The sequence below is a fragment of the Prionailurus viverrinus genome, chromosome B3 (assembly GCF_022837055.1).
Source record: "Prionailurus viverrinus isolate Anna chromosome B3, UM_Priviv_1.0, whole genome shotgun sequence".
Classification (NCBI taxonomy): domain Eukaryota; kingdom Metazoa; phylum Chordata; class Mammalia; order Carnivora; family Felidae; genus Prionailurus; species Prionailurus viverrinus.
In genome coordinates this window covers 108843172-108858209 of record NC_062566.1, presented here as the reverse complement: position 1 = coordinate 108858209, position 15038 = coordinate 108843172, and the positions used below count along the sequence as shown (strand labels likewise).

The following is a 15038-nucleotide window of genomic DNA, read 5'->3' as shown; positions in this document are numbered from 1 at the left end:
ACCTTTTCCTCTTGCTTGGCCCTTAGTATGTCATCGTTTTCAAATACCACTGTAACCTCCGAGTTGTTTGGGACATCACAGACATCCGTGACTTCTGTGACTTCTGTGACAATTTTTATATCTGGGGCCTCTGTGACCTCATTTTCTGGAACATCTGTGACGTCTGTGACATCGGTGACATCTGTGAATTCTGAGAAATCAATGCTTTCTATGGCATTTACAGGGTCTGAACATGTGTACATGTGCGGGTTCTGTATGGCTGCAAATGCTGCAATATCCATGATGTCCACTGAACCTGTGATATCTGTGCTATTGGTGATTTCCGAGAGGCTTGAGACTTCTGACAGTTTGGAAACTTTGGCTTTCTCCTGATTCAAGAGGGAGATGAGTTCCACCCATTGACAAAATAGGTTGTCCTGTTTACATGCAGGGGCACAGAGCTGCAGGTAGTAGGCTCGACCACTGACCAGCTTTACTTTGAGGCGCATATTCTCAGCATCGTGCACAGAAAGAGTCACAAACTGTAGAGGGAGAAACCTGCAAACAAACACAAATGTCATCTGGAGGCCTGATTGGAGACCTGTCAAAAGGCCTTTCCTTTTATGTTGCATAGCAGTTGTGACAGTGAGGTTCAGGGAAACAGGCTTATCTCCCAGACGGGCCTGGGTTGGGGCAGGCACAAGGTTGAACAGTACCTTCTTGTGGCCACCATGTTCCCAGGTCTGGTCCTTAGCTTTTGAGGCTCAAAACTTTGATTTTTAGTACATGTAACCAGGCTCCTGAGGGCCATCTCGTTCCAAGCATACTCCTAAGACTCTGATGAGCTTAAAAAATCAGAGTATCAACTATTTATCTTGAGAAGTTGTCCTACTTAGTTAATCCTGGAAAGCTGAGAGAGAAGTTGAGTGATTGCTCTAGGTCATACAGCAAGTTAGTGGCTTGAGACAAGACTAGAGCTAATCCTTTTTTTTTTTTAATTATTTATTTTTGGGAGAGTGCAAGTTGGGGAGGGGCAGAGAGAGTGGGACAGAGGATCCGAAGTTCTGCACTGACAGCAGCAAGGCCGATGAGGACCTGGAAGTCACGATCTGCAAGCTCATGACCTGAGCTGAAGTTGGACGCTCAACAGACTGAGCCACACAGGTGCCCCAAGACCAGAGCTAATTCTGATGGAGGCTGAGATGCTGGGGAAAGAAGGACATGCCTTAGAGAGGCAGTTTATTATGAATCTTCAGTTCCTGTTACTTAGGTTTAGTTTTTAAAAATTAACTACCTGTTTGACTGCCAGCTTGTCATAAGCTATTTTCCCAGACTTTGAGGACACGACTCTATCATTTGTCACACAGTGCAAGTGAGATGCTCCCTTGGAGCAAATATCATTGGTGTTTCTATTTTCAGTTTCTCAGGGGTAAAACATGTTTTCTGAGAGATCCTTAACCTCTTCCCTTTGTAACTCACCTGGTGAGCACCAGGTTCTCTGGAGAAGGAGATGTCAGGAGCCTTTGAAATAGGGGTTCTGTATCTTTCTGGGCTTCAGGTGTCAGATGTGCCAGAAGCATTACATTGGGTGTCTTGTGGGTGATACTGGAAGAGCAGATGCCTACAGTCACCCAGTTGGCTCGGTTGTGAAGGTAAACGGATTCACCTCTCCTATTAACCTAAGGTAGAGAACAGGAAGAGGAGTTTTGTGATAAATTATATGGCCCCAACAACCTGGCTTACCTGAGCAGTGCAGAAAATAATGGAGAAATGAACCATGATGCATTTGTTCAATCACTTGTTGATGTGAATTCTTAGAAATATCACAGTGTGGGATGCCTAGGTAGCTCAGTTGGTTGAGCGTCCAACTTCAGCTCAGGTCATGATCTTGTGGTTCATGAGTTCTAGCCCCACATCAGGCTCTGCTGACAGCTCAGAGCTTGGAACCTGCTTCAGACTCTGTGTCTCCCTCTCTCTCTGCCCCTTCCCTGCTCATGTTCTATCTCTCTGTCTCTCAAAAATGAATAAACATTAAAACATTTTTTCAAAATAAAAGAAATATCACAGTGAATGGACGGACACAGTCCCTGGGCCATGGGGGTTCTGTCAGGGAAGGTGAACATTAAGCAAACATGTCACTAATCATTATTGCAAGAAGTATTCCCAAGTACAAGGTCAGGGTGCTGTGCTGTGAAGCATATAACAGGAGACTTGATTTAAGAGGAGATATAGGCAGTGGTGTGCTGGTAAATGTGTAACAACTATCTCTTGGAAGATATGCATATGATAATTACATATTTTACTGCTATAAAAGATGAGTAGCACAATTTACAAACAATGATATTTACAATTTTCTTCATTTTAAATTCAATATAGTCAATTGATTCTCACACAAGTCTTCACTGACCTTTGCCAAATTTTTATATCCATAACCTCAAGAGCATAAATAATAGTAAAATGTAGTAAAATAATAGGAATGATGAGGTTTGAGTATATAAGTTTATACAATCTAATTTTTAATAATGGCTGTGTTAAACAGTAGACCTGCAAACTTCCAGAACACTTAGCTGCTCCAGCACACCCTGGACATAGGGTCAGAGAAATCTCCCAGAGGAAGAGACCTCTCGCTGAGACCTGAACAATATGAGATAAACTGGCTGGACAGGAGAACTTTCCAGGCAGAGGAATAGCATGTGCAAAAATCCCCAAATCAAAGAATCTTGGCCAGTAAAAATCTCTGCCAGTTGGAAGATGAGAAGACTGAAAAGTGGCTAGACAGGGATGTGAAGGAAGCCAAAGAGGGGCAACACTTGGTTTCTCAGCTGTACATTCTCAAAAAACAAAAAACAAAAAACAAAAAACACACAATCACTTAAAAACAGATATACTCAGAAAAAGGTTGTAGCCCACACTATGGACCTACCCAAAGCCATGCCTGATTAACAGCATTCAGAATTCATCCAGTATTTGCCCCTCAGGGATGGTGCTCCAGCTCTGGGGTTAAATACTGATAAACCTAAACTGGTCATGGTGATTTCATCCCCTTGCCAATGCTTGCTTTCAGCAGGGGCATGTGACCCCCTCCTGGCCAATGAGACACAGCGGGGGCCTCCTGGTGGCTCTGGGAACAGTTTCTCAGCCCTCACAGAAAGTTGCTAGGATGAGAGCATTTCATCTGTTTCTGGCAGCTGTCACCATCCTGTTTGCATGTAATGTCCTGAGGGGAGCCAACCTGAGGGTAATAGAGCAAAAGGAGAGGACCAGGGTCCTCGATGACTCCATGCAAGGGAGCTGTGCTCTTTTACTTTGAGATCATTGTTCTTTTTGTTTAAACTTGAGGCATAACCTGTGGCAACTTGCTGCCAAAGACATACTAACCTTGAGAGGTTGTGTAAGTCGAAAGGAATAACTTACCCAGTTATGATATGGGGTGTGTCTGGTCTACAGGGTGCTAACTACCTCTCCCAGTGTTCATTAGAGCTTGCAAAAGGTTATTGGAAAAGGGTGCAGGAGGAAGTGAGCTCTTGATTTTGGGGGTAGATTCCTGTGGTTCATTGCTTACATACAATACCCAGTGCTCATCCCAACCAAAATTCATTTTAATACTCAGTCATGTCATACATTTTATTCTTTAAAATGTCTTCTAAATCTAAGAAAGGAGCCATCTGAATGCTTTCCTGTGGTGGGATGTTTGAATTCATTGTAATTCCTTCATGTCATTTTGGGAAGACATCATAGAATGACAATTATGGTAGAGTTAGAACAGAATTCCCAGGTGAGAGTTTGCTGGGAAAAATTGAGGTGAATTTTCCTTTAACATTATAATTATTTTAGGTTGGTTAAAGTTCCAAAACTATTCCCTTCAACTGTCTCATGCAGTCCTTTATCACATTTAAAATAATTCTCCTCCCAATCTTTTCAGTTTCTTTGAGAAAATTAATTACTGAAGTTACTGGAACTTAATTCAGGACTCAAATATGATTTACCTGGATAAAATTGCTCTCTAATATGGGAGGAGATACAAAAGGGGCATACTCTCCTCCATCCAACATATTTTGAAGATCTCCTGCATCTTGGAAGGGTGGGACGGAGATGGCATCTTGCTTATTGATCCTTGTGGTAGAGTTCCTATTGTTCTTCTTCATGGTGCTTACTCACAAACATCAGAGAGTCAAGGGGATGGGAATACAATGAACAGATACAGAGAAAATTTAATATGATGAAGTTGCCTCACTTACTTATTAATTCAACAAATTTCATCAACATCTATGATATGCCAGTCACTGCTTTGGGCATTGGTGATACATCTGAACATGATTGAGAAGATCCCTGTCCCCATGCAGCTTACACTCTATAGGAAGAATAAGCAACTTAAAAAAAAAAAAAAAGGATACTGGATGATTAGAGCTCTCAAGACTCTAGAAAAGATCCATGTAACAGAAAATGCCTGGGGAATGGGGCTGGCAACACTTATTTATTTGGGCAGTTAGGAAAGGGAAAGAACCTCTCTAGGAGGCCTTGAAACACACACACCACATCCCCCAAACCATTATGTTCTGTCTTCCTAATTAATAGTACCACTTCTCCTGCCATCATGAAGAGTTCTCAAATCCTTTTTTGTGAGAACTGTATCAAAACTACACTACACTGAGAACGTCTTTTCCTGACCATACACCCTTGACTGATCCTTAGCTCTTGGATGAGGATTTCTAACCAATGACTGTTGTCTATCTCCTCTGGTCTCTCGTTCTGGCTCTCTCCCCAGAAACTGCTTTAACAAAGAAAAATGGCTATACATCATTGGATTTTGCCTCTTATCTACCAGAAATGACAGAATTCCAGGAAGGGAACATGGTCTCAGAATGTAATTCTGTTCATATTTTCAAAAGATCACCCTTCCCTTTTCACAAGTTCCCTGCCAGTTAGAGGAAGGTTCCTTTACCAGCAAGCTGCTTATGTGTTCTGCCTCAGGTGTGTAGTTCCACCTCAGTCCTTCCTCAAAGACTCTTTTTTTCCTTTTGCTCAAGTGAAGGGGTAAGTAGTGAACGTGTCTTGCTGCTGTCCCAGCCAGGGCCATGGGATGCAGACACCACTGCTACATGACATCCCATTAAGCATATGAGTGTGGGCATGGGAATTCCCCATCAGACCTTCTGCTGGTGGCAACTCAATGCCTCCCTTCAACACATCTGTACATGAACCTGGGGAAAGTAAAAAGAGTCTGGAAAAGCAAGGAAGTAAAACAGTCTAGAGTGAAGCCAAAATGGAAAAAGAATGAGAAAGAAAGAAAGAGCATTAAGGGGATAAAAATGGGAAAGAGATAAAACCACCACCACCACCACCATCTAAAACAGAGAGGATGGGAACTAAGTCCCTATACCAGGATTCAAACCCTCATAGTCTGACTGGTGGAGCTTATGCCACTGTCCATTGTTCAATTTTGCCTTGAGTGCTTGGAAAGCAAGGACTTGGCAAGAGTTGGCAAGGGTGAGAGGGGTCAGGATAGGTCAGGACAGATGGAAAAGAGGAAAAAGAGGGAGCACCAAAGAATACAGAAGACGTCCTTCTTCCTATTCCCTTTTATTCCTGAACAATTTTGTCTTCAATCCATTAGCTGGGACAAAGAGAGGCAGGAATCTGTACTTGGGGGAGTGGGGAGCCTTGGCTCAGAACCCAAAGGAGGCAAGAACACCTCTGTTGTCAGGATAAGGGGAGTACAGTGTAAGAAATCAGAGCCTAGCAGGGTGAGGAGGGTGTCTGAGCAGGAGAGAGGATGGGAGAGGAGGAGGGTAATTGGTTATATACAGGGGAACTGGTCAAATAAACTAGGAAAACTTGAGAATCTATATTGATATAAATAAATGAATAAATTAAAAGTTTGGTGAGGAACAGAAATTTACATAGCTCAAAGTACCTTCCACCAGCATACTTACTAATTTTCAAGGAGGAAAAAGTAACTTTACATTGAAGAAGCCGTGCAGACACCATCATAGTGGAGTGGTGAATGAACAACATCAGTAACGGGACAAATCAAAATGGTACATCATCTTATAGGATGCAATGAGGGCACAGAGCATTCCCTTGTGATATTCCTCCCAAAGATGCATGACCCAAATCCAACCATTAGGAAATATCAGACAGAGCCAGTTAGAGGGATATTTGACAAAATAATTGGCCTGTGATCTTAAAAAATATCAATGCAAGTCAAAGTCAAAGAAAAGACTAAGAAACTTTTTCAGATTGAAGGAGACTAAAGAAACATGATAACTAAATGCAATCGTGATTCTGAACTGGCTAGGCAGCCTATTATTGGGACAACTGGTAAAATTTGAATGGGGTCTCAGGATTAGATGATGGTAATATGCAACATTCATGTTCTGATTTTGATGGTTAAATTTTGGCTCTGGAGGAGAATACCCTTGATGGTAAGAAACACAAACTAAAGTATTTGGAGGTAATAGGGCATCAAGTTGGCAAATTACTCTTAAAAGATTCAGGAAAAAAAAAGACCTTTGTAGTGTACTTGCAATATTTCTGTATGTTTGTGATGTTTTAAAGATATTAATGGAAATAATACTACAAGGAAAGAGGAAGTAAAAGGTATAGAGAAGAGGATGGGGGTATAAAAGAAGATCTCGAGAAGATGGACAGGTTCTGAGGGTTAGAGTGCAAAAAGGCTTTATTTAGCCACGGTTTCTTAGAAAAGACCTTTGCAACAACAGTGGAAGAATCCTTATAGTGATTGGATAGTAGGAAAAAGCACCTAAAGTCTCATTGTCATCTACGTTTTCTCTCCTTCATGACTTACCCAGCAGCACAAGGCATTTATACCATCATCACTTTGTTGAAAGACAGTGAAACTGCCTTAACAGAGACAGAGGACACAGCAAGTGATCAAAACATCAACTGGATTCTTTGGGGCCTAAATATATGGGGAATCTTCTGGAACATGACAAGAAATCATTACAAAAGAGCATTTTTGGATGAAAGCAAGGTATAATGGAGGAAAGAAGACAAAGGTCAGCAAGCCTTTGGGTCAGGGTGACAAGCAAAATCACAGCAGTTGTTCACCCTCCATTTTCAAGAACAGCTGTGATTTCTTACACTTATCTTTCTCAGCTCAAACTCTCTTCATGTTCTCCCTCTTGAGTTCATGTGTCTCCCTCTTGAGATCTAGAAAAGTAGCATTCTTGGACCACTGAGTTTCCAGAAGAGGAAAAGAGGCGAAGACAGCTTGGAAAGGAGAGGAAAGGAGACAGAATGGAGAGAGAAAGGGAAGGAGAGCGTGTGACGATGTAGAGCTTAATATGGTCTCATTAGTATGCATCAACATATCTCACCTTAACTCAGGGCCAAGCCACAATCCTCTCTCAAAGACGAAGGTTTTAACTCATTTCAGTCTGGGCTTCCTCCTTTTCATGGTGAAGTCTTTTGTGAAGGAAACAAAAATAGAAAATAAAGTGCATATAAAGGAGGAAAATTTCAGTACAAATCCTTACTTTTATTTCATACCTGAGAGGTCCATGCCTTAGAAAGAGTTTTCCTAATGAAGCAAGGTGGGCGAAGTGCTCAGAGGGCTGCTGTTTATATCTGAGCTGAGCTGTTGTCAATGATTCTAATCATGGTCTTTTGGTGAGTGGAACCAGACAGTCACAAGTTCATAGCTCACGGTTGACCTGAAATTGCCAAATGGTAAAATCCTGGGCTCTTAAAGCAAGTAAGATATTTGATAATGTGACAAAGGAAGTAATATAGACTCAAATAACTATTGTACAATGGAGGGTCATAAGAAACCTGAGTTATTTCCTTCCCATAAAAAGCCAGAGTAGCCTATATTACTAACTTTCCAGCTCACTATTTTGTCACTTGTGTATCGTTCTCCATATTGTGCTTGCAGTCACTACAGACAATACTTTTATCTCTCTGTAAAATTCTGATTTAAATAACCCCTTTAGGAATACCTGGACAAGGTAAACCACAACCATAATAACTACAGAACTCAATGCCATAGGCCAGTGTGGAAATTGGTATAACTGGGACTGTAAAGGATTCTGGAGTCAGACACATCCACGTTCATACTCGGGCTCTGTCGCCTACTTTTGTGGCCTTGGGCATGTTACTTAACATCTCTGAGCTCAAATTTCTCATCTATAAAATGATGATAAAACTACTTAACTCAATAGAGTGATGTATAGGAAACACTGAACACCATGGCTGTCACATAGTGAGCACCTGAGAGCTTATATTGGTCTACCGACACCTGCCCCTCTGTCAAAAAGTATAATTTACTCAGCATTTGCTGCCCTGGGTTCCCTCTTGCTCACTTATAGTTTCATATTTCCCAAGTTTCATTCATTCTAAGAAACATTTTTCCTCAGTTTAACTCTGAAATGGAATGTTCCTTGTGATCACTCAGCTGGTAGTGGTGGGGGGAATTGCATGGTGGTTGTTATTTGGCTGCACATGTGCAAATTTAATTATGGTTATTCATGTTAAATTATGTACATTTATTGTACTACATGGGTTGCATTTAATTGTCATTTAATGTGTTTGTAAATCAAAAGATACTTCGGGACAAATGAAAATGAAAACACAATAGTCCAAAATCTTTGAAATTTTGCAAAAACTGATCTAAGAGGGAAGATTGTATAGCTCTACCTCAAGAAGCAAGAAAAATCTCAAATAAACAACCTAACCTTACATTTACAGCTAGAAAAAGAACAACAAACAAAGCCAAAGCCAATAGAAGGAAGGAAATAATAAGTATTAGAGCAGAAATAAATGAAATAGAGACTAAAAAATCAATAGAACAATGAAGCCAGGAGCTGGTTCTTGGGAAAGGTCAACAAAGTTGATAAAAATTTAGTCAGACTCATCAAGAAAAAAAAAAAAGAGAGAAGAGTCAAATAAAATCAGAGATGGAGGAGAAAGAATAACTAACAGCACAGAAATACAAAATATTATAACAGAATATTATGAAAAATTGTATGCCAACAAATTGGAAAATCTAGAAGAAAAGGTTAAGTTCCTAGAAACATATCATCTTCCCTAACTGAATCCTAAAGCAATAGAGGAACAGACCAATTACTAGCAATGAAATTGAATCAGTAATCAAAAAACTCCCAACAAAGTTCAGGGCCAAATGTCTTCACAGGCAAATTCCACCAAACATTTAAAGGAGAGTTAAAATGTATTCTTCTCAAGCTTACCCAAAAAATAGAAAAGGAAGGAAAACTTCCAAATTCATTTTATGAGGCCAGCATCACCCTGAAAACCAACCAAAGATATTACAAAAAATAATAAAGCTACAGGCCAATACCTCAGATGAACATAGATACAAAAATCCTTAACAAAATATTAGTAAACCAAATCCAACAACACACTAAAATTATTCACCATGATCAAGTGGTGTTTATTCCCGGGATGTAAGTGTTGTTCAATATTCACAAATCAATCAGTGTGATACACCACATCAGTAAGAGAAAGGATAAAAACCATATGATCATTTCAAAAGATGCAGAAATAGCATTTGACAAAGTACAACATCCATTCATGATAAAAACCCTCAACAAAGTACGTTTAGAAGGAACATACCTCAGCATAATGAAGGTGATATTATGAAGAACCCCAGTTAATTTCATAATTAATGGTGAAAAACTGAGAGCTTTTCCTCTAAGATCAGGAACAAGACAAGGATGTCCACTGTTACCACTTTTATTCAATATAATACTGAAAGTCCTTCCCACAGCAATCAGACAAGAAAAAGAAATAAAAAGCATCCACATTGGTAAGGAAGAAGTAAAATTTTCACTACTTGCAGATGACATGAGACTATAAATACAAAACTCCAAAGACTCCAAAAACTACTCCAAAACTCCAAAAACTACCAGACCTGATAAATGAACTCAGTAAAGTTGAAGGGTACAGACAGAAGTCTGTTGCATTTCTATACACTGATAATGAAGTAACAGAAAGAATTTGAGAGAACAATCCCATTTATAATTGCACCAAAAAGAATAAAATACTGAGGTAAACTTAACCCAAGAGGTGAAAGATTTGTTCTCTGAAAAGTATAAAATGGATCAAAGAAACTGAAGATGACACAACCAAATGGAAAGGCATTCCCCACTCATGGATTGGAAGAATGAATATTGATAAAATGTCCACAATGTCCAAAGCAATCTACATATTTAATGCAATCCCTATCAAGATACCAATATTTTTCACAGAACCGGAATAATCCTAAAATTTGTGTGGAAGCACAAAAGACCCCAAATAGCCAAAACAACGTTGAAAAAGAACAAAGCTGGAGGCAATACATCCCGGATTTCAAAATACACTGCAAAGCTAGTAGTAATTGAAATAGTATGGTACTGGCACAAAAATAGACACATAGATCAATGAAACAGAACTGAGAGTCCAGAAATAAACCCACACTTTTATGGTCAATTAATCTACAATATACAGTGGGAAAAAGATAGTCTCTTTAACAAATGGTATGAGGAAAACTGGATACTACATGTAAAAGAATGAATTTGGACTACATCTTTTTTTTTTTTTAATTTTTTTTTCAACGTTTATTTATTATTTTTTTGGGACAGAGAGAGACAGAGCATGAACGGGGGAGGGGCAGAGAGAGAGGGAGACACAGAATCGGAAACAAGCTCCAGGCTCTGAGCCATCAGCCCAGAGCCCGACGCGGGGCTCGAACTCACGGACTGCGAGATCGTGACCTGGCTGAAGTCGGACGCTTAACCGACTGTGCCACCCAGGCGCCCCTGGACTACATCTTTATGCCATATACAAAAATAAACTCAAAATAGATTAAAAACCTAAATGTGAACCTGAAACTATAAAATTACTTTAAAAAATAGGAAGTAATTTCTTTGACATCAGCTGTAGAAATATTTTTCCAGTATGTCTCCTCTGGCAAGGGAAACAAAAGCAAAGTTAAACTCTCAGGACTACACCAAAACAAAAAGCAAAAAACAAACAAACAAGCAAACAAAAACAAAAATAAAAACAAACCCAAACCCAAACCAACCCCCTCCCTCCTCTCCCCAAATCAACAAAACAAGGCAACCTGCTGAATGGAAGAATTTATTTGCAAATCATATATCCAATAAGATGTTAATACCTAAAATATTTAAAGAATTTATACACCTCAACACACACACACACACACACACACACACACACAAAACCCAATTAAAAAATGGGCAAAGGACTTGAATAAACATTTTTCCAAAGACATTCAGATAGCCAACAAACACATGAAAAGATGCTCAACATCAGTAATCATCAGAGAAATATAAATTAAAACTATAAGGAGATATAACTGTACATGTGTCAAAATGGCTAAAATAAAAAAGACAAGAAATAACAAGTGTTGGTGAGAATATGGAGAAAAAGGAACCCACATGCACTGTTGGTGTGAATGCAAATTGGTACAGGCACTGTGAAAAACAGTATGGAGATTCGTCAAAAAATTAAAAATAGAATTACCATTTGATTCCACTAATGAGTATTTTTACCCAAAGAAAACAAAAACAGTAATTCAAAAAGGCATATGCACTTTTATGTTTATTGCAGCATTATTTACAAAAGTCAAGTTGTGGAAGCAACCCAAGTGCCCAATGATAGATGAATGAATAAAGATGTATATGTATATATACAATAGAATATTACTCAGCCATAAAAAAGAATGAGATCTTGCCCTTTGCAACAACATGGATGGACCTAGAGGGTATAATGCTAAATGAAATAAGTCACTAGAGAAAGACAAATACCATATGCTTATATGTGGAATAATTTAAGAAGCAAAACAGACAAAGAAAACAAAAAAGCAGATTCTTAAATATGGAGACCTGGTGGTTGCCAGAGTGAGGTGAATAGGGGGATGGATGAAATAGGTGATGGGGATTAAGAATACACTTATCTTTTTTTTTTATTAAAAAAAATATTTATTTTTGAGAGACAGAGACAGCATGCGAGCAGAGGAGGAGCAGAAAGAGAGGGAGACACAGAATCTGAAACAGGCTCCAGGCTCTGAGCTGTCAGCATAGAGCCTGATGCGGGGCTCGAACTCACCAACCGTGAGATTATGACCTGAGCTGAAGTTGGACACTCAACCAACTGAGCCACCCAGTTGCCCCTCTTTTTTTTTTTTTTTAAAGTTTATTTATTTATGAGAGAGAGAGAGTGTGCGCGGGGTAGGTGCAGAAAGAGAGGCAGAGAGAGAATCCTGAGCAGGCTCCGAACTGTCAGCACAGAGCCTGACACGGGGCTCGATTTCACAAACTGTGAGCTCATGACCTGAGTTGAAATCAAGTCAGGTGCTTAACTGACTGAGCCACCCAGGCATCCCAAGAATACACTTATCTTGATGAGCACTGAGAAATGTATAGAATTGTTGAATCATTATATTGTACACCTGAAATGTAACACTATATTAATTTATACTTGGATAAAAATAAAATGTGTTTCTAATGATAATCTGAAAACATTTTTTTGATACCTTCTGATGTGGTCAAGAAAGTTCCAGTATAAAACTTGCAGAAGACCTGTCAGAGACTGGAGTGGAGCACTCTTTTAACAAATGCACAGAGGATGACAGAATAGAGTACGACAGACATTGTGTGGAAAACTTCTAAGTAATGAGAAAGCATTTAATTGTGTAATTAGCAGCATTTTTTTTCTTTCTCAGTGGTCCATAACATAATGGATATAATAATTGATGGATCTTAGATCTGATGAAATGCAGTAGTCAACTTCGGCTCATCCAGAAGTGAGTGACAAAGTGCACATTAAAAAAAAATCACTCTAAGAAAAGTGACAACCTGCAATGTCTACTGTTAGCAAATTCATGATAATCTGTGGATTCTCTGTGGTCACTAGGACTAGGGAATGCCCCTTCCAGCAGTCATTTATGTGGTCCCCAGGATCCCTTTGATGCAAGAACAGTCCCTCCAGAGAGCAGTCAGTGGACAATCTCCTGAGGGTGCAAGTGTAATTGTGAAATTAGGGCCACAGAGAAGAAATTTGCAGTGAATTTGCAGCCACACTGGGCCTTGCCCTTCTCATCCCTTTTGAACTCTGGAACAAAGAGGAGATCAGCTAAGGAGCTGAAAATGGAACAGAATCTTTTATCTTCACCTGTGTGGTGTTCGTTTCTAAACATTTGTTCCAGAATTGTTTTGACACTTTTGGATCATGTGTATAGATGGTAAAAATAAATGTGTGAATTTTAACCGGTTTTGCTGTAACTGTCATTCGAGATTACCAATCTGTCCACCACAAACCCTTCCCACACCTCTCCCATTATCCTGGTAATGAGCTGAGACTGCACTGTTCTTGAGACATATGAATTGTTTTATGAAACCAATTTTGGCTAAACACACACACCACCACACATTTTGTCAAAGATCCCAAAGCATAATCATCAACTGTTAAATTAACTATTTAGGGGCGCTTAGGGGACTCTGTCGGTTAAGCTTCCGACTTCAGCTCAGGTCATGATCTCATGATCGCGAGTTCAAGCCCTGCGTCGGGCTCTGTGCTGACAGCTCGGAGCCTGGAGCCTGCTTGGGATTTTGTGTCTCCCTCTTTCTCTGCCCTGTTCACACTCTGTCTCTCTCTTAAAAATAAATAGACATTCAAAAAATTTAAAGAAGACCCTATTTAGTAGGTTTACTCTCAATATCTGGAGATAGTACTAAAGTTTTGGTATATATATCTTTTTAGTTTTATAAATATATATTTATATAATATGTAAAATACACAATGTTGTATGTTAGATATATACATTGTGTGTTACATATAATACATATTAATATTTTCCTATAACATTAAATATTTTAAAAGCAGGAGTTACCAATCATGGTGTGGACCTATTTGGAACATCACAATCTTCTGTAAGATGTACCAAAATTAATTGTGCCCAGTGGCTAAGCTGATGCTTGAGAAATGAGTTTCTCTTAAAAAGCAGTAGATAATTCATGGCCCTCACTCTGATAAGTTCCCTGTGCTCTGCTGTGCTTTCCTGTGGGAAGACCAGAACAGCCTGATAGCTCATAGCCCCCAGCCCTCTTATCCAATTAGCAACCCTGACTGAGATATTGTTATTAATTACGATGATTCAAAATAATTCTAATTTGTGTGGGCTGGACTTTTCCAGATATTTTTGTTCTCTTAATAATTTTACTTATGGATCAGTTTCTAATATAGCTTTATTGAGATACTGAGATATAATTTACACAGTATCAACTTCACTTATTTCAATGATTTTTAGTGTATTTACAGAATTGTACAGCCATCACCATAATCTCACTTTAGAACATTTCCATCATTTCCATGGATACATTTTTTTCCCCTCAGAAAGTTTTACATTTATTTGTTTTTGAGAGAGAGACAGAGCACAAGTGGGGGAGGGGCAGAGAGAGAAGGAGACAGAGAATCCAAAGCAGGCTCCAGGCCCCGAGCTGTCAGCACAGAGCTTGACGCGGAGCTCAAACTCACAAACTGTGAGATCATGACCTGAGTTGAAGGCGGATGCTTAACTGACTGAGCCACCCAGGTGCCCCTCCATGGATACATTTTTAATAAGGATAAATGTAGATAACGAAGCATAAATTCCTATGCATTTATGCTTCTTTTGCATTGCCCTGTGACCACTGCAGTTTAGAGAATGATATGACCACAATCATTATGATGAGAAATCTGAGCAGAGAGATGTTGCAAGTGAAATCTGCAACAGTGTTACTCATAGTAATGAGTACACCATTTGTAGATTCTACATAAATATTTTAAAAATAAAGCAAGGCTTATTTATGCAAATTCTTTATGGAAGTTCATACTATCTTGCTTTATTAACATTACATGTACAATAAAGGTCTGCAGTATAAAACTCATAAATAAAAAGTAAATTTTAGTATTAAAAAAGGTTGATCACATCAAAGGGCCAGTGAATGTATATGTTATAGAATCACAATAAATACGTTTTGAATGAATTGTGAAATAGAGCAGAGAAACAAAGCAGACTTGCTATAGGGCATCAGGGG

The 15038-nt window shown here is 39.2% G+C and overlaps 1 protein-coding gene across 7 annotated transcripts in view; it reads right to left on the bottom strand.

Moving 5' to 3' along the window:
* The window catches only part of GARIN2 (golgi associated RAB2 interactor family member 2), a 34830-nt gene that overhangs the window by 17287 nt on the left and 2505 nt on the right, over nt 1-15038 (bottom strand). For 4 of the 7 annotated variants that reach the window (XR_007152696.1, XR_007152697.1, XM_047861028.1 and 1 more), the window contains exons 2-5: nt 7320-7407; nt 3966-4128; nt 1459-1658; nt 3-537 (exon numbers count right to left, since the gene is read on the bottom strand). Coding sequence is in view for 5 of the 7 variants with exons in the window: in XM_047861028.1 (XP_047716984.1) it covers nt 3-537; nt 1459-1658; nt 3966-4124 (894 nt within the window). In the remaining 2 variants the exon portion in view is untranslated. Of the gene's footprint in view, nt 1-2; nt 538-1458; nt 1659-3965; nt 4129-7083; nt 7153-7319; nt 7408-7491; nt 7656-15038 lie in introns of all 7 variants that reach the window. The other 3 variants (XM_047861027.1, XM_047861026.1, XM_047861029.1) reach the window with 3 other exon arrangements.